The sequence below is a fragment of the Hoplias malabaricus genome, chromosome 8, assembly GCF_029633855.1.
Source record: "Hoplias malabaricus isolate fHopMal1 chromosome 8, fHopMal1.hap1, whole genome shotgun sequence".
In the NCBI taxonomy this organism is placed as follows: domain Eukaryota; kingdom Metazoa; phylum Chordata; class Actinopteri; order Characiformes; family Erythrinidae; genus Hoplias; species Hoplias malabaricus.
The window spans coordinates 2,653,434-2,677,962 of NC_089807.1; the positions used below are offsets into that span (position 1 = coordinate 2,653,434).

The following is a 24,529-nucleotide window of genomic DNA, read 5'->3' on the forward strand; positions in this document are numbered from 1 at the left end:
GACCGAGGCCAGTGGTGCTCTCCTGGACTCCTAGTCTTTGAGGAGTGACTGAGTGAATGACTGAGACCTCAAAACGTCAAACCAGGCTAAAATAATTTTATTATACTACTTTAAATTTGCAGTTCTAAACATAAAAAACTGCAAGTAAATCAAATTTGTTTTCTCCTTTTTTTAGGATGATGGCGGCACAGTGGTGCAGCAGGTAGTGTCACAGTCACACAGCTCCCATTTATTAAGAGTGAAAATGTTAGAAATGATGTTGGTTTAAATCTTTCCAAATCTGTCTTCATATCAGTCCAGAAAAACTGTTTTTCACCCTCGCTCGCAACACTACTACTACTTTTTAGAAAAATGTACTTACTTTTACTATTCGTTTTAGGGCGGCATGCTACACGCAGGTAGTATCGCTGTGACACTCCAGGGACCTGGAGGTTGTGGGTTCAAGTCCCACTCATTCATTGTCTGTAAGCGCTTATCCAGTACAGGGTCGCGGCGGGTCCAGAGCCCACCCGGAATCACTGGGTGCAAGGCAGGAACACACCCTGGAGGGGGCGCCAGTCCTTCACAGGGCGACACACACTCACACATTCGCTCACACCTAGTGACACTTAAGTCGCCAATCCACCTACCAACGTGTGCTTTTGGACCGTGGGAGGAAAACCTGAGCTCCCAGAGGAAACCCACACGGACACGGAGAGAACACACCACACTCCTCACAGACAGTCACCCGGAGGAAACCCACGCAGACACAGGGAGAACACACCACACTCCTCACAGACAGTCACCCGGAGGAAGCCCACGCAGACACAGGGAGAACACACCACACTCCTCACAGACAGTCACCCGGAGGAAACCCACGCAGACACAGGGAGAACACACCACACTCCTCACAGACAGTCACCTGGAGTGGGACATGAACCCACAGCTTCCAGGTCCCTGGAGCTGTGTGCCACCATGCCGCCCTAAAACAAACACAGTTAAATACAATTTTCTAAAAAGTAGTAGTTTTATTGCAAGCGAGGGTGAAAAACAAAGTTTGTTCTTACGGTTCTGGACTGATATGAGGACAGATTTGGAAAAGGTTACACACACACACACAATCATTTCAAACATTTTCACCCTTAATAAATGAGATAAAAATTGAAAAATAGTAACTGTAGCTTTTATACAGTATACTTGCTTACAGACAGACTTAGTTCAGTCTTAGTCAGTTCAGACGTTGGTTGCATTTTCCAGAATCCAGTTCATCCTAAATATATTAAGTGTTGTGGTCTGGAACCAGGAGTCAGTTCATTGTTCTGAAAACACCATCAGCTTTGTTTGTTGTGCTTTTGTGGCCATTTCCTTTATATTTCCGCCTCCTTTGACACCCCGAAGTGTGGAGGTAATTAAAGAGATTTTTAGTGTTCTTGATCTTCTCACAGTGGACGGACAGATGGGGACAAACACCTGTAGATGTTGTTTAGATCTGAAACGGGAGGGGAACTTGACTCCCTGTGTTTGTCGCTCAGCCAAAGCTCCAAATCACTGTGTGCCTCTGTCGTCACTGCCTAACACCGCCAGGGTAAAAGGTTAAAACCCATTTCCGCTCTGAACTTTAAGCTATTAAAACTATCAGAGAGTGGACAGGACTATAAGGAGCGGATTACTGAAAGAAGACATTCAAGGTGAGCATCAGTGTGGCCACTGGTTTATATATCAGATGGGTATATCAGCTCTACAGTTTTAGATTTCCATTGTCATTTTTACAATTATATCCCCTAGTGAAACTGTCTGTTAGTGTGGACACTATATGTACAAACGTTGTGGACCATCCAGCGGTAATTCTCATCCAGTGACATTAATGTGGTATCAAATGCTGCAACAACAGCTTCTACTCTTCTGGGAAGGCTGTACACTAGATGCTGGAATATGGCTGTAAGTGTCTGAGAACATTCAACCTTAAGAGCATTAGTCAGTTACGCTGGACGGTTAGTTCTGACTCACTGTCTAGCCACTGTTTAAATGTATAGAGCTGATGTATAGTACAGAGTAACTCTATAGAGCTCAATTAGTCTAGAGAATGCATTTCTACCATTATACAGCCTAACGCAAAATATACAATTTCATGGTGCCACAGTTCATAAATTGGCTAATTATAAGGAGTGTCTAGAAACCTTTGGACAGTGTATGTGAGTGACAGGTGACCCACCAACCACCAGGTGTCCCACAAACAACCGGAGATTAGATCTGACATTTCAGAAACAGCAGGAGATAAGAAAGCTGTTCCAGCAGAACACAGCAAAATTAGTCTCTTTTTTTCTATCAGTCAAGCGTGTGCAAGACTGCTGTGACTCATGGCTAGTCTTAAAATAAATCTGTTTATTAAACCCAGGTAAATGCATCAGTTTTCAATAAAAGAGAAAGGGAAGCTTGCCGTTTCTTTAATAACTAAACGCAAACCAACTGAACCAAATTAAAACACTGAATATTGGAATTAATTCTAATTCATTATGTTTATATTCTTTTCCCCAGCACTGGCTCCAAGTGGGCAGCAAAGTGAAATATATCTTTGGAAAATATATTCACAGAACAAGCACAAAAACACAATAATGAACAAATCAAGTTCTGCTTCTTGCACCATCTGAAATTTTTGCTATGAACATGGGTGATAATTCATCTGAATGTCCTATGGTTGCAAAACAGCATCAAATAAATTAAACAATGCAACCCTCATAACTCATACATAAAGCTGACATTTGAGACGTGAAGGCAAAACATTTTAAGCATCCAGAATCCTTCAGCAGGTCAATCTATATTTCATTAAGGGTATGTTTTAAAAGAACAAACATACAACTGACAAGCTTAAAAACAACTAATGCACCCAAATTTGTTGGGATCAATATTACGTTTCACCTTTAATGGTGTAGCAGGCCAAAGCACCAGAATTTAACATCTGCCCAATTACTTACTTCAGCATACCATTCCCTGTACACCACAGCAGTGTGTTTATCTCGGTTAGAGGACAGCAGAGAGAAGTGCTTCTCCAATCTGACATCACACACACACACAGGACAAATGTAATCATAAGAAAGCTGCCACTCTGCCCTGTGCTATTTCCAGAGCAGTAATTGATTTATTCTGTTGTGCTGTTTTCAAACTGAGTCTGATCAATGACCTGATAATTTCTTCCCAATGTCACATCTGACATGTCTATGTCCTCCTCTTTCTATTTCTCATTTCTTTTCTTTCTGAAACACACCATGGGTTCATATGAGCATTCTGTTTTGGTCATTTAGCTTCTCAATGTGATGTTTCCTTTATCTTCAGGCAGGAAGAAATATTGCTAACCATCCTCATGAGGAAGTATGGAGCTTGGGAGGAGCTTTGAATAACAATAACAATCATTTTGAATCAACAGTTTATGATTCATGTGCCTTCAGTTTGTGTGCATGCATTCCTTAATTTACTCCTACAATCTGCAAAGAATTTCTCTCGTTTTCTTTAAATCAGGGACGTGTAATTTTAATTGTACAGATATTTTATTTGCGTGCACAAGATAAGTAGATACGTGCAGTTTTATCTGCTCTTCTTCAACAGGTTTCACAGACACAGTTTGACTAAGATGATTGATTAATGGACCACTATGTAATATCTTTACATTAAATTTCCAAATTGTGATGCTTCACTGACGTGTATTGTGGAGAACAGCTACTTAGGGCTCAGCACCGCAAAACTGTACTATAGCTTTTGGAGGAGAGTAGGATTGATTACAGTGCTGTAAAAATTAATTACACTGGGGGAGCCTGAGGAATAATGATAAAATCTATCACAAATCTTACTTAGTGTTCCTTTACCAATTAGTCAAAAGATAATTCAACCTTTGGCCATGGTTTCCAGGCAACATTTCTGTTTTATCATAGTTCCAATTCGACATGGTGTCATATTTTGTCATTACGTGTAATTTTACATGTCATTAAATGCATGCAAACGTGCAAAGAACGCCAGACTCCTTTTGAAAGGAAATTCTTGAGGAAGAAATAGGAATAATGAATATAAACTTCAGCTATGGGTTGTGGTGTCATTTTTAGAGCCCACCCAGAATCACTAGGCACAAGGTAGGAATACACCCTAGACTGGAGCCCGGTCCATCACAAGACGGGCTGGAGCACCTGGAGAAAACCCATGCAGACATAAAGATGACACCAACTCCCCAGAACTACACAGTGCCTCTATGGTCAGTGGAGAAAATGGACAGCGAGTGTAAAAACATGGAGGTGGTGATCATAAATGTTATGGCTGATCGCTGTATTCATCATGTATTTACAGGCAGTGTAACTGTCTGTTTCTCTGTACGTATGGCCGACTCGAATCTATTCATTTTGAAGAAAAGGGTGTTGCATGAGATGATGAGACTTGTGTGGACAGTTACAATCAAAACCAAGGATCAATAAAGTAAAATTAAAATTAATTAATAAATAATCAACCTAATCAAACAATTTTTAAATATTATTCAGGTGATATTATGTATTATCTGATGCCTGAGAGAATGAAAAAAAAAGTAAGTAATTCATTTATGTCCAAATAAAAGCCCTGTGTTCGGCCCTTGGGACCCGGCACCTGTGGCTCTTTAGAAGTGCGTCACATGAAAGTAAATTTGGGTCAGAACACACACTCGACTGAGTCAGGACCAAAACATTAAAAATGGGGCAGAGCAAACACCTGGAATGAGAAGAGGAGAGAGAGAAAAAAAGACAGAATGAGACAGAGTGAGATTAAAAAAGGGGAAGGTCAAAAGAAGACAAGACGGAAAAGAACAGTCATGAAAAGGGCAGGAAAGAAACAGATTAAGAACAGAACTCAGTGAGCGAGAATATATATAAAGAAAGTAAGAGCACAGGAGAAACAGAATGTGAGACAAAAACAGATGTAAAAAAGGAAGAAAGGCAATAGAAACCAATGAAAGAACACTCATTAAAGGGAAGCGAGAGAGAGTGAAAAAACGGGATGCACACAGGGTAAAGAATCTTCATTAAAGCACTAATATTTTTATTATGTCTTCTATTTATTCCTGTGAGTGGCAGAACACTGACCTCCTGAGCTGACCCTACCATAGCCACAGTCCACATTTACACAACTCCAGCAGAGATGAGTCTGACATTTCTTTTCCCACACTGACTCAGAACCGAGGGTACAGTCATATGGACAGGTTTGGAAGCCCTAGTCAGACACCACCATATAATGACCCTTTATATATACCCTTTATATGTAAACGTGGAAAAGGTGTCCACAATAAGCATCAGCTACAGTCATCGTGCCCATAGACTAGAGGGGTGTAAAGACCACTAGCACAAGGGTGTAGAGCAATGGATCTGTGTTCTCTTAAACACTGTCTGTGCCTACTGCTTAAATGTGGTTGCCATCAAACGTTCACAGCAATGTTCCTATACGTAGTGTAAAGCTCCCCTGGAAGACAGAAGAGGCAGAACAAGCTCCCAGTTAAGACCCTTCAAGTCTTTGATGAGTAGATGTTCACAGACGTTTGGCCACATAGTGGGAATATTTCAGATGTTGTGTAAGAGTGTGATACAGAGTTTTGGTCCCGGATGCTGTTACTCCATGAAACCGTCGTCATAGAAACAGGCACAATCAAGTCAGGATGCTCAGACTGGATTTATAAAAAAATAAATAAAATCACAAGTACACTGCACTCCCACATAGCGACACACACACACACACACACAAAACTGTACATGATACACACGAACACACAAAACTGTACCCTCCCACATAACAGGACACAAAGGTTCTCCCGGACCCACATTTACTCATCCACTCTTACTGAGAAGACACAAAAACACACACATACTCGCACACACTTCAGTAGACTGATTTATTCTGGACTGAAGCATCAGGTGCCGCCCACGTTCAGATTACACAAATAAGCTAAAGTTTAAAAAAATCACATTTAAAATGAATGATGTCTGACTCGTGCCTCATTGAAACAACCCAAGAATTTTCAGTCCAGATCATACTTGTGTTTGTAAGTTCAAGAATTATTGAGAATTAAGGGCATAGATTGCTGACACAGATATTGAATTGTCCAAAGAGAGCTTCTAGTTTTTATAGAATAATAAATATTCTCTCTCTCTCTCTCTCTCTCTCTCTCTCTCTCTCTCTCTCTCTCTCTCTCATGTGACTGACGGAGCACAGACACTGCCTCAGGGAAAAGCGCACACACCTACCCTCTAGTTCAAATGCAGTTTATTTAAAACACCACAGTAATGGTTTCTTCACATAGTGAAGACGGTATCAGAATCTAAATATGTAATTAAAATATATGTAACACTACAGCAACTACTACTAATAGCAGCTCTGGGTTCAGAACAGTAGAAATTGCACTGTGTAACACGAGGTAGGTAGGAAACCTCTCATGAGAACCCCATAACACCTTACAGCACATGTCTGAATCTCAAATGGCATCCAGTATTTGGTTGCCCCCAGACAGAGCACGTTTTACAGGGAGTCATGACACTTATAAAACTATTTACATTCAGCTATAAAATGCAGCATTGAGTGTGAGTATGATCTACATTCTGCACTACACAGCGTTTAGGGAGTCATCTGAGATTCAGCCAGAGAGTGACTGAGCAAGAAATCGAACAACAGTAAACACTAGATTTTACTTTTTGGCACAAGATAGAGAGAAAAGGATTCAAGACAGATGCTGAGCCGGCTCTCTTTGTGTTGGATTAGTAATTAATAACTTATTTTGTTGCACTTGCTTGGTGTTTTGTATTCTGAGAGTTACGCTTGGCCCACCCTGCAGTGCTATCAGCCACATTTGACCTGGATTTACTCCTACTAACAACTGTAAAAGGTCTCCTGATTTTCTCAGATAGTCTGGGGAGTCCATTATGCCTTCTTTACACCTCTGATCTTCTCTCGGTTCAGTCAGTTTGTTATGGGCATGGATGTTTCTCTTGTATCTCTATCCTGTACTGTCCATATGTTCTAGGATCCAGTCCTGGGTTCCTGACTGACTGCATGCCGGATGCCGGAATCTGTGTCCATGGTTTGGCTTCGACCATCTGCTATAAAAGAGAGGGTTATGTCACACACGGGAGGAACGGTTCCTCACTCGATTGTTTACCTTTTGCGCTGTTGAAACTCACTTTGCAATCATCACACTGTCCGTTATTTCATTTTTGCATTGCGGTCTGCCCTAGACCAGGTTGTAACATTTGGGGGCTCGTCCGGGATAACCACGAGTCTTTGGGCTCTGGGGACAGTATGGTTGCAAAGCTGAAACTTAAAGGAATTGAAGGAAGGGCACCACCAGGAGTGGCGCTTGCGGCTTAATTTGACTCAACGCGGGGAACCATTCCTCAGTGTGAGACGTAACCCTCTCTTTTATAGCAGATGGTTGAAGCCAAACCATGGACTCAGATTCCGGCATCCGGCATGCAGTCAGTCAGAAACCCAGGACTGGACCCTAGAACATATGGACAGGACAGGATAGAGATACAAGAGAAACATCCATGCCCATAACACAGTTTGACCATGAATTGTAAATATAAAACATTTATATTCGCTGTATTGTAGGTGGACGGTGACTCTCAGGGGTGAAATGCGACATTAAGGTCATCCCTAAAGGCTGTAAACCCATAAGAGCCGAGCTAGGGTTATAGATTCACTGCCGTTCGCTGTGTTTGTTTACAACTAGTTTGCGAGAAACTTCTTGCTCTCGCAATGTAGCAATTCATGAGAAACTCCTGTCAGGTTTTGAGGACCAGGGTGGATTGTGTAGTGTGGGGACTAACAACGATCAAGCACGGAAAATAGGTTTCGTGGGGTGTCTCATGTTGTCAACATCTTTTAGGAGTCGTAAAATCCTATATTGTGGGACAGGCATTAGTGATCAAACACCTGTTTGTCAAACACCTCGATAGCAATCAACAAAAACCCAAGAGAAATATATACATCAAGAATGTTATTTATGAAAGATCATGACGTAAACTGTAAACTTTTGTTTCATCCTGGTCTCAATCGTTTTTTTAAGATGTTATTTTTGCAAACAAATCTCATACCAATCAGTTTGATCTGTCTTTGTCATTCGTATGTCAAAAAAAACAGTCAGCTTGTAATAACCCATTGTGTTTTATAAGAAATATATAGGCAACATCATGTTGTCAACTTCATTTTACTCCATCACCCTTGACATTCAAAAACAAACAATGCCATCTAAAGCGGTTTAAATCCTAATGCGTACTCTGCCTTAGCAGTCAATATGCTTCTTTTGCACCCGACGTTGACTATACAGGCGCTGAATCCATCCACTTATTGACAAATACATGTAATGAGTTGTCCTAGGTGTGGGGGACATTACACTAAAACAGTTGGAGAGCCCAGGAGCAAAAATACCAATTTTGACAGAGTGCTGCTTTAAAAGGAAGCTTCTGGAGAATGAAATGTAAAAGCAGTGACAGATGGGTACAACCTCGGCTGTTGACCTAAATCACTACATTTTTCATACAGCCCTCAAGGCCAAGCTCTTACTGCCATCACTTTCCAACTCCAGACTTCCAGAGCTTGCATACACCAATCAGCCCCAAGAAAAGAAAACACTGACTGGTGAAGTAAATAACCTTGATTATCTCAGGACTACGCCACCTTTCCAGGGGTGGGATATAATAGGCAGCAATGAAACACCAGTTCATGAAACTGATGTTGTAAGCAGGACTGTGATGGCAAACAGCAGCCAATCTGGGAGCTCTCAGTATGCAGATGAAAATGAACACTGTTTAAAATATATTATTGCTGTCCAAAAAAAACATGAACCTCCAAAATAGTAACTTTACAGGAGAAGGGAAAAAAATCTTCTTATTTTTAATAGGAGCAGATGTATACAGATTTTATCCCAAGTAATCATCATGAAATTGTCATTCAGCGTGAAGGGCAGCTGCTGGGTTCAAATGATGCAGTAAATTAAAAACCGAGAATGGCGATATATATTTTCTTTGGACAGGGACAACATGACTTTGAGATATAACCAGGAGCATTTATTATAATTATTATTATAAAACCTAGCAGTCTGAATATAGCAGAGACTTTGTGCTAAACATGAGCTCCCTATGGAGCATACATTGTTTCACTCTGAGAGAAAGTCATTTGATCCTTCATCTCCTGAGAGTTTCGAGTACAAAGGAAATACTAAAATAAACATTTATCTTCATAAAACCCTTTGCTACATTTTGCTGGTAAGAAACAGGAGCTCTTTTTTCTTTTAAAAAAAGGCTAAAGTCCAAAGACACAGCATTAGTAGTGTAGCAGAGACTCTAGCTGCTTACCTTTTCTGATGCAGATGAGTTCATGTACACCACAGCTACGCTCCCCACCTGCAGACAAAAGCAATGCAATGTTTAACGAAACACACACTCACACAAACACGGAAAGAGTGTAGGGATTGAACCCTTGCACAATTGTGCTGCCTGGGGTTACAAGGTTATTTTCAATGACAGATGTTAGTATTTCCATAAGCAGCTCCACAAGAGCTACAAACAACAGAATAATAAATGGCTGAAGGTTTTGGGTTCTGAATGAACTGGTGATCTATGCATTTCTGATTTCTCCTCCTATTGACCTAATGATGGCTGACATGCCATGGAAATATTTGGAAAAGTGATCACAGAAACTAACCAAAGATTTTAACATAAATGTAGAAAAAGTAGAAAAATAGATATATATTTTGTCAGTAGGTCTGTATGTTCAAAATATAACTGACAATTATATTATGATACAGCTGTTTATTTTCCATATTATCCCCCAGGAAGAAAAATGTATGTTTGTACATTCTCCAAATTTTTAAACATCATGTATGGACTCAGGGCGGAACAGTGGCGTAGCAGGTAGTGTCACAGTCAAGTGGGTTCAAGTCCCACTCAGGTTGTGAGTGTCTGTGAGGAGTTGGTGTGTTCTCCCCTTGACCGTGTGGGTTTCCTCCAGGTGCTCCGGTTTCCTCCTACAGTTCAAAAACACATGTTTGTAGGTGGATTGGCAAAAGTGTCCATAGGAGTGAGTGTGTCGCTCTGTGAAGGGCTGTTCCTGCCTTGCGCCCAGTTCCTGCCTTGCGCCCAGTGATTTCAGGTAGGCTCCAGACCCACCATGTCCCTAAACTGGATAAGCTGTTACAGACAATGAATGAATGAACAAACTCACTCAATCTTGAAACTAATTATTATAATAACAACCTGTAGTTTAAACTAACACTAATAACTGCACACCGCCATCTTTCTCATAAGCTTTGTACCTTTATGTTTAAATGTTCTTTTGTAACAACACCTCACTTTTAATCCGGCAGACATAATATGCAGTTTTATATAGATATAGTAAATAACACAGGAGCTGTCCACTGCACTCACTGCTTAATCTCAAACTCAGCTTATGAAGACAACCATTGGCTCTTAAGCTGCAGAATGCTTTTAGCTCAATTACAAAATATTTGCATGAACGTGACTGGGGCAAGTGTTTGCTTCCACTGAAGTTGATTCATTAATTTAATTCAAATTTCTGCTCAGTCTTCTGAGTTTCTGCAACAGTATGAAAGCATTTATTCTAGTCATTTGTGTTTCTCCAATCTTTGATGAACAAGGATCATTGTTCTGGAAATGTCTATGCAGTGAGACTTTACAATAGCTCTGCCCTGGTAACTATTCCAGACCTAACAGCTGACCTTGTCAATCCTCCACAGGTAGCAGAGTCCTACTTTGGTCTTACATTGGAAGCCATAAATGAAAATCAAGACACCATTTCCCTTCCAGCCCACTAAAGCATGTGTCCAGATAATTAACAAAAACCGAGAGACAGGGTCATCACTCCAAAAGTCAAAACAAACAAAGAAACATGAAAACTCCATGACACTGCATCTGCGAGACACAAGGGTTTTGCTTTACCATCAGTGAGCATGGTAAACACACTACGTGAAACAGTGCCAGCTCAAAACATCTCCAAAAGTGTAACACATCCTCATGCATTAGCAAGCAGGCGATCACGGTTTCCATTATGTACCGGCTAAGAACGTGTCACAATCATCTCCTGAAGATTACAGAGCAGATCAAAGGTAGCCCAACACGGCAGAGGCATGAAACACACACCTGTTCCATGTGACCAAGGAAAAAAGACCTGCGCCTGCTGTGAAGGTGTCACCTTTCAGGTATATATCATTAGAATTAAGGAAATATTGTCCAAAGTAAGGTCAAATAAACCAGTTTCTCAAGCAGTGGGCTGTGAAGACAGTTGTCTTATGGTCCTCAGCCTGAAGATGAGCAGACATCAGTGCTTCTAATAAGCTGGTGATTGTCAAAAAGAAAGAAAGAAAAAATTTATCAAAGTGCAATGCAACAAGAATGAAAGATGGTGGGGTTTCCAGTTGCCATAGCAATACAAGCCCTACAATCAGCACTTTATCTCTAAAAACAAAATACAACTCAATAACACATTAATCATCGAGAATACGTCAACACCAACCAATCATTGTGCCCCATTAAACTGCTATGTGCAGTGGTTGTAAGCAGTAAAAAGTAAAGTAAGAGAAAACCATACTTGCTGCAGTGTAGCCTTGGGCCAATAAAAGATATTATTGAATAATGTGATCATCTATTTTTTACTTTTTTTAAAACCACAAGCTTTTTACAAGCATTCTAATCTGCGGTAGTCAACATTAAAAATTAAGACCTACATAACAGAAATGACATTTAGTGGTCATCAACCAGTCCATCACACAGTAATGTTGATTGATTGGGCCTCATTTAAATAACGTGAATCAGCCTTCTCCCAATGTGAACATAATTAAATTCAAATATCAGTCCACATTTACTGCTGATAATGAAAACAAAATGAAAAAGGCTGTTGCTGCCAGAGTCCCCCCTCCAGGCAGATTATTATGACCTGAATTTATTTTATTAATTCTTTAATTTAACCATGCAAGTCATTAAGAACGGATTTTAAAAAGTACACCTTCATCCTCAGACAAAGCCCCCAAAATGTTGACATAGTAATGTAGACACAGGGTGGATCCTTGCGCACTTATGGGACTGGATATAGACATGTACCATCATGTTTTATATAACACTGGAATAGATAATCACACAAATACCTATATGAAAGGGATCCTCGCTTGTATCCATGTGCCTTTATTTCTAGATTAAGCAGCTTATATTCACTCGTGTTTCAAATTCCACAAAAATATTAAATGGGAAGAATTAAGCCTTGTATAAAACGTACATTTGTAAACTTCAAGCTACAGAAGCTGCAAAGACATCAAAACAAACTTATGTAACGGGTTTTTGAAGGAAATTACATGATTGCGTAAAACATTTTCAATCACTTAAGAAGGCTGTATGCCAGGAGCAAGCCGCTTTTTGTGTATTTTCATTTTAGCATTTCCCATTTGCATATAAATTTGATGGAAATGACCCACCCGCCCAGTGTAACCAACAGTAAGTTGGGCTGGGTTGCTCTTTAGCCCTGGTTGCGTAAGTGTGGAGGTTAACCTGTAGAAGTCACGTAGCTCTTGACTCTGAGTAAGGTCACTTTCACAGTGTGATGGGACCTGTCAAGAACGAAGCTTATACATACTTAATGTTGTCTGCGTGTTGGTAAAAATACAGCCTCAAGAAATACTACACTCTGGGTCACTCAGTCCGTCACGTACTGTGCTGAAAATGCGTCTTTATAAAGAGCACAAAGAAAATCACAGCTGTACTGTCCATGCATTCTATGAAGGCTTTACACTAAATAATTGCAATAAATGATACTACTGTCACTTGAAAACCATTTTATGACACTGATGTAATGATAGTATACTAGCTTAATAATGCAGTTACATCCCTTAAACAGAAATAAATGTAGATTAAGAATATTCATATATTGCAATTGGAATATTTAAATATTCTAAATTAATAAAACAAACAATATAAATCTATTGTTTTTAAACACAACAACCACAGAACAGAAAGACTAGTGAAAACCAGAGAAAAGAACGGATTGAACAGAGCACCTAAAATATTGGTGATATTCATTTTTATGTAACCAAACACACAATAGGCAATAATGAGGTCAGCAAAAATGTAGGAAATGTCCATACTGTGCAATCATTTATAATGTAATTGCTACAAAAGCCCTACACCTTTATGCAGATTTGCTGGAATTCAAACTTGGGGACATGTCCTGAAGTCAAACACTGATGAAGGCGATGGTCCCACAGCTGGTGGGCGCCACACCCCTCTACCTTAGGCCTGGCATAAGACTGAGTGAATTCACTACTTAAAATGCACCCATTTCTGACACAGTAACTTCATTCTCATGTGCTGAATACCTATGTCCAATGCCAAATCTGCCAGGGAGAGGTAAAGCCTCACATGCTATCACATCCAGCATGTGGTGTAATGCCTTCTTGGAGGACTAGTAGATGAAATGTTGAACAAAATTCATATTAATATTTGGCCACCAGGTCTCTGATAACCTTAGGCCTTATGTTGTGTTGGAACATGCTCGAGAATAAAATGTTCAGAACTGGGTCAGTGCAGGGACAGGGACTTTAAAAAAAGGGACTTTATGAATGCGAGAGCACATAAGCAGGTATTGGAATAATTCACACAGTGAACAGAACTGCTGCCACACAGAGGACTCTGGTCAGTCACAAAATTGGCTGGATCTGGTTTTCTGGTTCTGTCACACCAGAGTACGACATAAAATGCTTTTTGGTGTAGGCTTTGTGTGCAGACAAACTGGAGAATCAGGAGGCAGTTGTGGAGAATCGGTGTGGAGAAGAAGCAGATGCTACAGCCCTCGACGATCAAGACAATAGTGCAGCATGACCAAGGGATTTGAAAAAGCTTGTTTTGGTTTACAGAGCCTCTTGTGAAAAAACTACACAATGTGCATTCTCCATAAACCCACTCAAGACTGTCCTTCTGAACATTCTTCGTTTTTAATATTCAAGCTCACCGGTCAAAACACATCATTAAAAGAGCTGTCAATTTCTCAAATTATTCTTCATGACGTAAGGGAATTGACACTGTACTGACACCTAGAAGTATAAGAGATGCTGCATCAAACTCATTTTAAATCATGACAGCCCTCATGTGGTCACCCATTCTAGGGAGCATAAACTGATTCATTCAGGTCTCCTATTTGTTTCAAATAAGGAGTCCCAGTTCTCCTGGGTAAAATGCTTACTATAGAAATGAGGGCGATAATATATCAGGAGTTTTTTTTTTAAAGCCCTACTACCGATTTTATTTTGAAAAGTTATATAAAGCACAGTCCAACGTTCGGACGCATCTGCTCATTTGTCACTGGTGGAATGGTGCTATTCACTGTATAGAACTCTGCACAACATCAGTGTGGGAGGAGCTAGATATCTTTGGCCAGGAGAATCACCACTATCTTCTTCATCTGATACCCCTTTACAAGCTGCTAAGCTCATGCCTAAATTCACTACACATTCACATGCTAATTACCACCACATTTGCATAACCTTATGTTCCTAAAGGGAGCAAAAAAGAGCTCAAGGCAGAAAGATGCCAATGGCCTCACTGCTAGGCTCATGCTAAATAATTAGCATCTGCTTCTAAAGCCAATTTGCAGTAGCAGTGCTCTCTGTAATTAATGTATTACACATGAATCCTCACTTTATATGAGGTCCTGAAGCCTGTGGTGTTAGCAGGTAAATGTTTATTACCCTGCCTCACAAAATCAAGGAGAAAATATACTGCTACACTTAAGCAAACATTATATGGCACAGAGAGTGTGGGGACACCTGCTCAGACAACATTTTTTCAGAAACGGGTGGCATTAACACAGATTTTGTCCTCCTTCATTCCTGAAGTAATGTCTTTATTAAATTATGCTATTAGAACAGCACGGAGAAAGACGTTTAGGACTGCAAACACAGTAAAATGTCCATCTCTGAGCCCAAGACAAAACTCTGAGCCGTAAACTTCAGAACCAGGCCTAGCGGATGTAAAGGTTTGACTATTGATAAACTGAGTCAAGGTGAGCTTTCAGGGAATGATGCAGCGCTTGGCTCTTTCTCTCAATCAGCAGGAGTATTTATAGTGCCGCCCCACTTTTGGGAAACTCCCTCTACCTTTGCAGAAGGCTGAAGGAACGAATAAATGAATGAATGGTGAAAGAGGAGAGGTGGAATAAACCCAGTGGCCTTGGGCCCATCCAGTCACCTTTTGAGTTCCTTCTATTCATCTATTCTTTCATTCATTCTTTGTCTTGTTCTTCTTTATACCTTATTTTTCCACCCCTGAGCTTTCAAAAACCACATAAATCTTACTTTCATGTCCATTATTCCTCAGCAGACATTTTCAGTGAATCAGTTCTGAATAAAATATGAAATTATTTAAAAATGTATCATCTGAGCAAAGAGACAATTATACCATCAGACGTGAGAGAGAGAGAGAGAGAGCGAGCGAGCAAGAGAGAGGCCTTTGCTTCCGGGGGGAATTGTTTTTACCAGAACTTTGGTATACTGCTGCGCTTGTTTGAATGGATGCAGCCACAGGAGCATTAGTTAAGTCAGGTACTGACGTGGGATGATTAGTTTTGGATCACGAATGCTACTCTAATAATCTCATGATTCCTATTCTTCACAGCTCAATACTGGAAGCTGTACACCCAGCTCTTCTCTCTCTCCCAACGCAGACTGGAGGCAAAGCTGGGCTGATGACAATGTCCCTGGGGTACAGTGTGTACACAGTGGTCACTGAGGGACACAGTCTCTAACTCACACTGAGCAAATCATCATGTTGAGCGTTTTCAAAAGATTGAGCCAAAATGATGCAAGGCTGAAGCAAGAACACTAAAGCAGAACTGGACAGCTGAGAAAGTCTCTGTATAATACAGTTTATAAGATGTACACAAGAGATGCAGCAAAACAATTAGCCTCCAAAACACTGTGGTTGAAAGTGATTAAAAACATATTAAGTTCGGTTTTCTACTCACACATATCACCTGCTTCAAGGAATACTACGTAATATTTTGACCTAAAAAATACAGATTCAAAACCATTGTGATTCTTCACTAAATAGGGAGAATACAGCCTCTGTCTTTGCTGCTCAGGGCTCAGTATTACAGAAAAACTGTGCAAAAAAACATAACAGTGGTTGTCTACCCTCCTCCAAAAGCCATGCACCTGAACAGTAAATCAGTTGTTTGAAATATTGGCCAATATTCCATTACATATGACTTTACATTGTGCTATGCCCTCAGCTACAGCTATTGCACATGAACATCCAACTCCATTTCAGATCAGGAGGATTGCGACTGGCCAGTACTGGGATGGGAGACCTAGGTGACTACTAGACACTGTTCTCAATAAATGGCCCCTTTAGGTGTTGACTTGTAAAGCTGAGGTATTGACCATTTAAAAAGAGGAGGAGTGTTAACAGGACGTCCTGCTAAACCCTGTCACTGTGGCCATTACAGACCACCTAATCATCCCCATCTTTAAGTAAATACTGGCTTGTTTTACTCATGTCCTCTCCACCAAATAGCCGATGTGTGGGAAGGGTCTCAATCTAAAAGTGCAAAAAGCTATTTGAAATGAGGATTCAGTACATAGTAAAATGTCTGTAGAAATCTCATGAGTGGCAGGAACTTACTGGAAAAATAACAAGGAGGAAACAGATGAAAGACAACAGATCAAGTGTAATTCAATATTAACCAGCCCACACTCCGTTTATAGTGCTCTCATTAAAGAATCATCAGTTAATCTAGAACAGATAGAGAACATCACCCTGTTGAAAGAAATTACAGTCAGAGCTCAATACAAACTACAGCCTGCTCTAGTTATGAAAAGGTAACTGCCAACAAAAGGGAGAGTGCTGCTTAGTTAATTTATATTTAAGGAGGATTTATTTCTACAGGCAGACAAAGCAAAACTGTTGGCTTTGGCTAAAAGAAAAAATGATTAATAAATAATACACTGCACTGTGGGCAATATGACAGCATTAGGCATCATAGATAATTTTTTACTGAGAAAACTGCATATATAATAACACAAAAATAATAATGAACATAAGTTTCTGTATGAAAACAAATCATTATTCCAACTTCGTTTCATGCATTACTCCCTTGTTTTTGAAACTCTACATTTGAAACTGATGTGTGTAAATGAGCTGTGCCTCGAGTGGCTGCTAGGTATTAATCCTCATTCAGAAAACAGCCTGGACTAAAACACTTCTTATCATTTAAAGTGGATGTGGCTTAACTAGAATAGCAGGAATTGTGTGCATGCACTGATTTTTTTTTAAAAAACTGAACAGATGTTCAGACCTGACTGATGGGATTTAGAATCTGTCATTTGGCTGAAATCTGCAGGAAATGTGTCAATGTGAAATCTATGCTTACCTCTTGTACAATAAATACAGGGCAGACAGAGATTAGATTGAAAAACACAGACTTCTTTAACTGATAGCGGCCTAGATTTATATCCAGACACAGACAAGCAGACGGAGACAGGAGACGACAGAAAGCTCCTGAGACGCTCTTTCCCTCTGTCACACACACACACACACACACACACACACACACACACACACACACACACACACACACACACACACACACACACACACACACACACACACACACACACACACACACACACACACACACACACACACACACACACACACACACACACACACACACACACACACACACACACACACACACACACACACACACACACACACACACACACACACACACACACACACACACACACACACACACACACACACACACACACACACACACACACACACACTATTAACAGTGCGATACATGACACCGCAATTAACAGTTTAGTCCTCTAAGGGAGTTTCTACTCACTACCAGTCTCAGATTCCCTCTTTTACTTCAGACACATGATCTCTCTCTCATCCACACACACACGATAAGAACAGTGCTAGGTGACATATTGAGAGATTGCAGACACTTATCCCAAATCACTTCTGACATAGCGTTTTGATATAAAACTTGCTTTCCCTTTGCTGTAGTAACCAACTCAGCTCTTCTGAGAAGTCTTTAGCTTCGAGCGCATTAGTGAGATTAGATACTGATGTTGGATGATTCGTTTCTGAACCACAGCTTATTCAGAAGTAATAGATGTAGCTCCATCACTCCAAAGAAGACTTCACCACAGCCCCCACATGCTGGGGAAATTTATACCCCACTAACCGACACTTGGCATTTAGTTCAAAGGCAGCATAAGGCATGAGGACAATTTTGTACTGCTGATTCTTCACCAAACTATTGCTATAGAAAAGACAGTAAAGCTTTGTTTACTGCATTCCCAACACAGGATATGTGTGTAGCTCTGTTGCCTGACAGACCCATACCACATGGGACACCAATTACCACTCACCAGCACTCTCCTCTCCTCTTCAAATCCACTGAGCTCCAGTGAGAAATAGAGACAGAAACCCAGGAGCGCTCACTTCAACTTCAAAACAAGAAAGAAGACTCCAAGATCACGGTGGTCGAAACCACACTGTGCAGCACCCACTCCATATGTATTACTCGAAAGGGAAGAACTAGCTTTTGTTTTAATAACCAAGTACAGTCAATTGAATGTAGGGAAACATGGTTATGTTTCATTTCATTCATTATTTTTGACAAAGTCAAATTAAAAAAAAAAATTTAAACCATGTCCCCTTGAAACAAAGTGAGCAGGTGTCTACTGCTTAGAGAGATAGTTCTAAAGTAAACCAAGACTGTGCTGCGCCACGGTTCCTGTGTTTCAAAATAACCCAAGTCATTTGTCCTGCAGTGGTCAAACTTGCAGACGCTGTGGAGGAGAAGCCATGCTAGGCCAAGGACACCTGAGCAATCTCTCACTAGGGACTAGAAAGGAGAGAAGGGCATGAAAGCATATTTAGAGAAAGTGTGAGGAGACGAACATCCGAAACAAAGTCTTCAAACTTTGGATATATGTCGTCAGCCTGGAGATGTAGTTACTTCAAATAGGTTTAGCATCTAAAGTCCTGCACCCACTTCTTACAATTCAATCCTTGTTCACTCCCAACAGTCAACAGACTCGCTCAGGCTTAAGTAAACAAACATTACTCGCAGCTGCCTTCTAGCTAACTTGCACCCAATTCACATTCTGGCTGTTGTTTGCAAATGCAGTTTACATCAGAACTCTCCGACTGCAGACAACTGTAATAATTGTGAGTGGACTTATCAACCAATGGAACAGCTTTTGAGATGCTGAACATGAGACTAATCAGTAAGCCAATGGCTAAGTGTATTGGTATTAATGAGCTCCAGCAAACATCTTTATGATCCAAAAACAATGATGCACAATCAGTGCCTGACCTCACTAAAGCTCTAGTGGCTCAATGCCATCAAATCCTCAGCATTCAGTGTTCCAAAATCTAGTGAAAAAGAATACTATCACCAAGAACAAACAGCTGAACTGCTGGCAAACAGCATCTTATATTACAAGAAAAATAAATACATTTAAAACACTCCGCAAAGCAGGTATGCCTACTATTCTTTGTAAGTCTCTGGTGTCTTTAAACTGACATCAGCATACTACCCATAAGCTGTTTTGAATCTACACATCCAATAAAGTGGTGATTATCCTGTACATGCGCACAAACACACACTTTGACCCTTAACATCCATCTCCTTATTAGCTTTAATCCTCACTTAAGCTCTTTTCTTGTCTCCCTGTATAGCACAGGGAGAGGAACTCATACCAGGCAACACAAACACATTATATTAACCATTTAGGACTAGTCTAGATGACTAGTTGGTACATACACTTGTCAGTTCTATATGTAGTTACATAATGCATGCCACTTGTAATATTCTCACTACAAAAGTGGTGTGTGAATGTATTTAATTCAATAAGAAGACAGTTTCTTTATTTTAATGAATTTCAATATTTAAAATAAATTACAGTGGAGTCTGGAAAAAAAAAAGATGTGAAGCTTAAAGTTTAGAAAAATTAGAGTCAGCATAAGCAGTTAGTTTAAATACAAATTGGCAAACACTTTGATCATTAATAATCATTGAACTGTTCCAATTTAAGCTTGGTGTGTTCTCCCCGTGTCCGCGTGGGTTTCCTCCGGGTGACTGTCTGTGAGGAGTGTGGTGTGTTCTCCCTGTGTCCGCGTGGGTTTCCTCCGGGTGACTGTCTGTGAGGAGTGTGGTGTGTTCTCCCTGTGTCCGTGTGGGTTTCCTCCAGGTGACTGTCTGTGAGGAGTGTGGTGTGTTCTCCCCATGTCTGCGCGGGTTTCCTCCGGGTGACTGTCTGTGAGGAGTGTGGTGTGTTCTCCCTGTGTCCGCGTGGGTTTCCTCAGGGTGACTGTCTGTGAGGAGTGTGGTGTGTTCTCCCTGTGTCCGCGTGGGTTTCCTCCGGGTGACTGTCTGTGAGGAGTGTGGTGTGTTCTCCCTGTGTCCGCGTGGGTTTCCTCCGGGTGACTGTCTGTGAGGAGTGTGGTGTGTTCTCCCTGTGTCTGCGTGGGTTTCCTTCGGGTGACTGTCTGTGAGGAGTGTGGTGTGTTCTCCCTGTGTCTGTGTGGGTTTCCTCCGGGTGACTGTCTGTGAGGAGTGTGGTGTGTTCTCCCCGTGTCCATGTGGTTTTCCTCCTGGTGCTCGGGTTTCCTCCCACAGTCCAAAAACACATGTTGGTACTCAACGATTAAGTAACGATTGGTTACTCAAAAGTGTCGTAAAGTGTAAGTGAATGTGTGAGTGTGTGTCGCCCTGCAAAGGAGTGGCACCACCTCCCGGGTGTGTTCCCACCCTGCGCTCAGTGATTCTGGGTAGGTTCTGGACCCACCCCGAGCCTGAACTGGATTAGTGGTTATAGACAATGAACGAATGAGTGAATGTTCCAATAAAATAAATAAATAAATATAAAAAAATATATAATACAAAAAAAAAAAAAAAAGTCAGGATATATTCAGTCCAGAAACGCACAATAACACACACCCACATACACAGTGAGAGAGGCCTGGAGACATCAGTGATTCCACACAGATAACATATAAATCCATAAATAATCAATGAACCTCTCGTTTCCCAAGAAACCCCAAAGGTATCTGAATATCTGAGAGAGTTAACCTGGCACCTGTTTTTCTATAACCAAGAGCCTAAGCTTGAATTAGTTTTGCAGAACTACTTTTTTCAGAAGCCTATTGCAACGCCTGACTCAAGACCAACACTATGACAAATCAGTTACTCACCAGAACCAATTATCCATGGCTCTTTCTCCCCACGCCACACAGCTGTACTGGACCATATCTAGCTCCATTTCCTCAGACACTTACCCTCACATCTCACTGCACATTTACAGTTTTTGAGCACGATGAACTGTGGGATGGTAAAAATCAGCCTCATCACACTGTGGAAAGTTAAGCAGATTTCAACTGTATGCAAATGAGCATGGAAACCACATTTGGTCCATCAGAAGTCTGTAAGTGTGGCAAAGAGGAACAAACTCCCAAGTAACAATTTACATTGGATAAGTGTCCACAAACTTTTGGCCACACAGCGCATCAGCCCAGCGCTGTGTATGTGAAGAAAACGCTACAGAGCGTGTCAAACAGAACAGAAGCGACTCCTCTCGGCCTCGCTGTGAGTACGTGCCAAGTTCATCTGTCAGCTGTGGCTCTGAACAGAAACAGAGCACAGAAAGAAAATGAATTTTAAGTTTTAGCTGAACCACAACCCCGAGCGATGAAGAAATAAATAATAACTCAGCTCTCTCTCTGGTGTGGTTTCTTTGTGTTGTTTGTTGTTTCTAGAATTCACATTTTTTTGTGGTGACCATTATTTATTTTTGTTCGGATCCAATGCAAAACATCACTGTGCAGTTATAAATATTTGATGATATTGTATTGTACAGGTTGGATGCTCCAGGTCAAATAACATGTTTTGTTACCTGTGTGAAAATAAGCAGCTTGAGGAAGATGCACTTCTAATTTCTGGCTGAATTTAACAAAATGTGGCCTGTGCTGTTGCCATTTTTATTTATTTATTTTTTGCAAAATGTTGCCCTCATTGTTTGTTCCCTATACGAGACGTGTACTCATTTTTCACTTTGAAAATCAACAGAATATTTAAGGAGCATCATGCAATCATTGGAGAAGAGATGTAATAGTAGATTAAACAGACTGATAAAATCTCCCTTTTCTTTCAGGAAGTCATGATTAATTCAGCAAATATGACATCAGACCAAAAATGCTTAAGACGGACACTGAAGCGATCAGCAGAGCAACCCAAGCCTCACTCGATATCCACGTAAATAGTTTTTAATATGTAATAAAAGTAATGTATCATGGTAATAAACATGGCTAAAGACTAACACACCTACGTATATCAACGCCATGTTTATATGCCTTAACCATGTCATCTTGAAAAGTAACTGTATTCAAACAAGAATTCTCTAACAACTCGAACTGTGAAGAACGACAGAAAGGATTTGTGAGGCTGAAACTTCAATCCCAAACTCTATCCGCCGGGAACTGGATCCCCCTGATCTACCACCATTTCTCTTATGAACAGCTGGAGTGTGATTGTGCGGTAAAGTGTGTAGGCAGAAAGGTGGGTGAGTGTGTGGGAGCTCAAGAGGAATCCATGCAGAAAGTCTGTGACAAACCAACACAACAGCAGAGAACAGAATATGACTGACACTCACAAAACAGAGCATTCATCCATCCCACAGGGGTCATTAAAGTACAGTCTAAACATGAATCGATTAAACACGACCTGTGGCGCCACACCAGATGCTCAACGGCTGTCAAACGGCAGATTTTTTAGAAAGAAAATAATCCTTACTGAATTCCTACTGGTCCTCCTCATGACAGTTTCACAAAATTCAACACAATGTTTTCCCTAAAATGTGTTATTCAGCTCTAAATATGAGAGAAATTCAACTCAGCTCCAAAAGCGAGGGAGATTAAGGTGTAGCTTGGTTGAGGACTGACAGCACCCACCTAGCTACAGATTCTAACAAATACAACTGGGTGGAGGACAGGCAGGATCCCTTCAGGTAAGTTTCAGGAAATGAGAAAGAAATTCAAACCCCCACCAAATGTTAACAATATGAGTAATTCACAAATGAGCAGCTTAGCTTGAGGTTAAGTCTGCTCTCTTTCTCAGAAATTGAGAATCTTGTTCATGAATGAGAACTCGATATTTCTGAGAGAAATAGCAGATAGTCTGGAGAAATACAACTGACTGAGCTCTAAATCTGAGAGAAATTCAACAAAACTAGCTCTGAAACTGAAATAAATTCGAACTTAACACCAAATTTGCAAGAAACAGCGGTAGTCGGTGTACGAACCAGACGACAGCAACGGCCAACGTTGCAAATACCAGGAATTTAACATACTCTGAAGCTCACTTCATGAATGGGAGTCTTACTCCACACATTCCGAACAAAACTGAAAGAGACGAGTTCTAAACCTGAGGCAAATAATCTCAGCTCCTCAACTGACAGTAGTTCAGCTCGCCTCTAAATCCGCTGGCAGTCATTAACGGTCTCTCGCTGTTATTAACGGTCGGTGTGTTAAGTGTCAGCTGGATTTTTCCGTTTCTCTGAAACTGTCAGAGCGGACCATTTTCTGAGGTAAATTAACAAACGCTGACTGTGATTCGCTGGGTGTCTCAAACGTCGCTTATTCGGGAACTAGGTGTGTTGTACACAACTCTGCCTGTGCGCGTGTGCGTTAGAGAGAGAACAAGAGCAGACACACCGGGCTCTACTCACCATCAATCGCCATGATGCTCTGATTCAGACCAAACCAAACACAGCCGTTAAAGAGGGAGGAGCAAACCACTGCGGCACCAGCGCGGGGGAAACGGGGGGATAACTAATATGGTACGAACCAGACTCAGGAACCTTTTCTCTTCATTCATACTATCAGTGTATTTAAATGTGAAAAAATCTGAGTTTACTGGCTTTTAGAACAATTTAATTTTTATATATTAAACATTATTCTTATTATTTTTTTCTTTGAAGCACCAGAGATGACTATTCAATTGTATACGCATTGCTTTTATACAAATTAGTTTTGTCTACTGTTACTTAAAAAGCCATGTAAATAAACTAAAACAAAATACATATCTGAACACTATCCTCGATCTTGACAGAGGTGTTAGCCTGTTAAATAAAAAGAACTGAAATCCTGCTGAAGCCAATTAGCTAGTTTACAGCTTTCTCATGTTTTCTGGCTTTGTTCTTGCCTCAACCCAGAGCCATTAGAGGAAGTGTTTCCTAGGGCAGGGCTCTCTCTCAGCAGCCTTCAATCTCACAGTATTAATAGAAATGTACAGTTGCAGACAGGTGGATGCAACATACTCCAGGTTATGTAATATGGAGTTTCAAGTTCTTTTCATTTAACACAAATAAAAAAGCTAAAGCTAATGATTTATTACTATTGTACTTTTAGTAATAAAAAGGAAAAGGTAATATTTTTAAAAAGAAAAAATGAAAAATGAATGCTGAATACAG

General features: G+C 40.6%; 1 protein-coding gene across 1 annotated transcript in view; it reads right to left on the reverse strand.

Moving 5' to 3' along the window:
* syt14a (synaptotagmin XIVa) overlaps positions 1-23,822 on the reverse strand; it is a 50,454-nt gene extending 26,632 nt beyond the window's left edge. The window contains exons 1-2 of the mRNA XM_066678772.1: positions 23,786-23,822; positions 9,330-9,377 (exon numbers count right to left, since the gene is read on the reverse strand). Of these exons, the coding sequence (XP_066534869.1) occupies positions 9,330-9,377; positions 23,786-23,798 (61 nt within the window). The 5' untranslated portion in view covers positions 23,799-23,822. The remainder of the gene's footprint in view (positions 1-9,329; positions 9,378-23,785) is intronic.
* Positions 23,823-24,529: the final 707 nt, after the last annotated feature.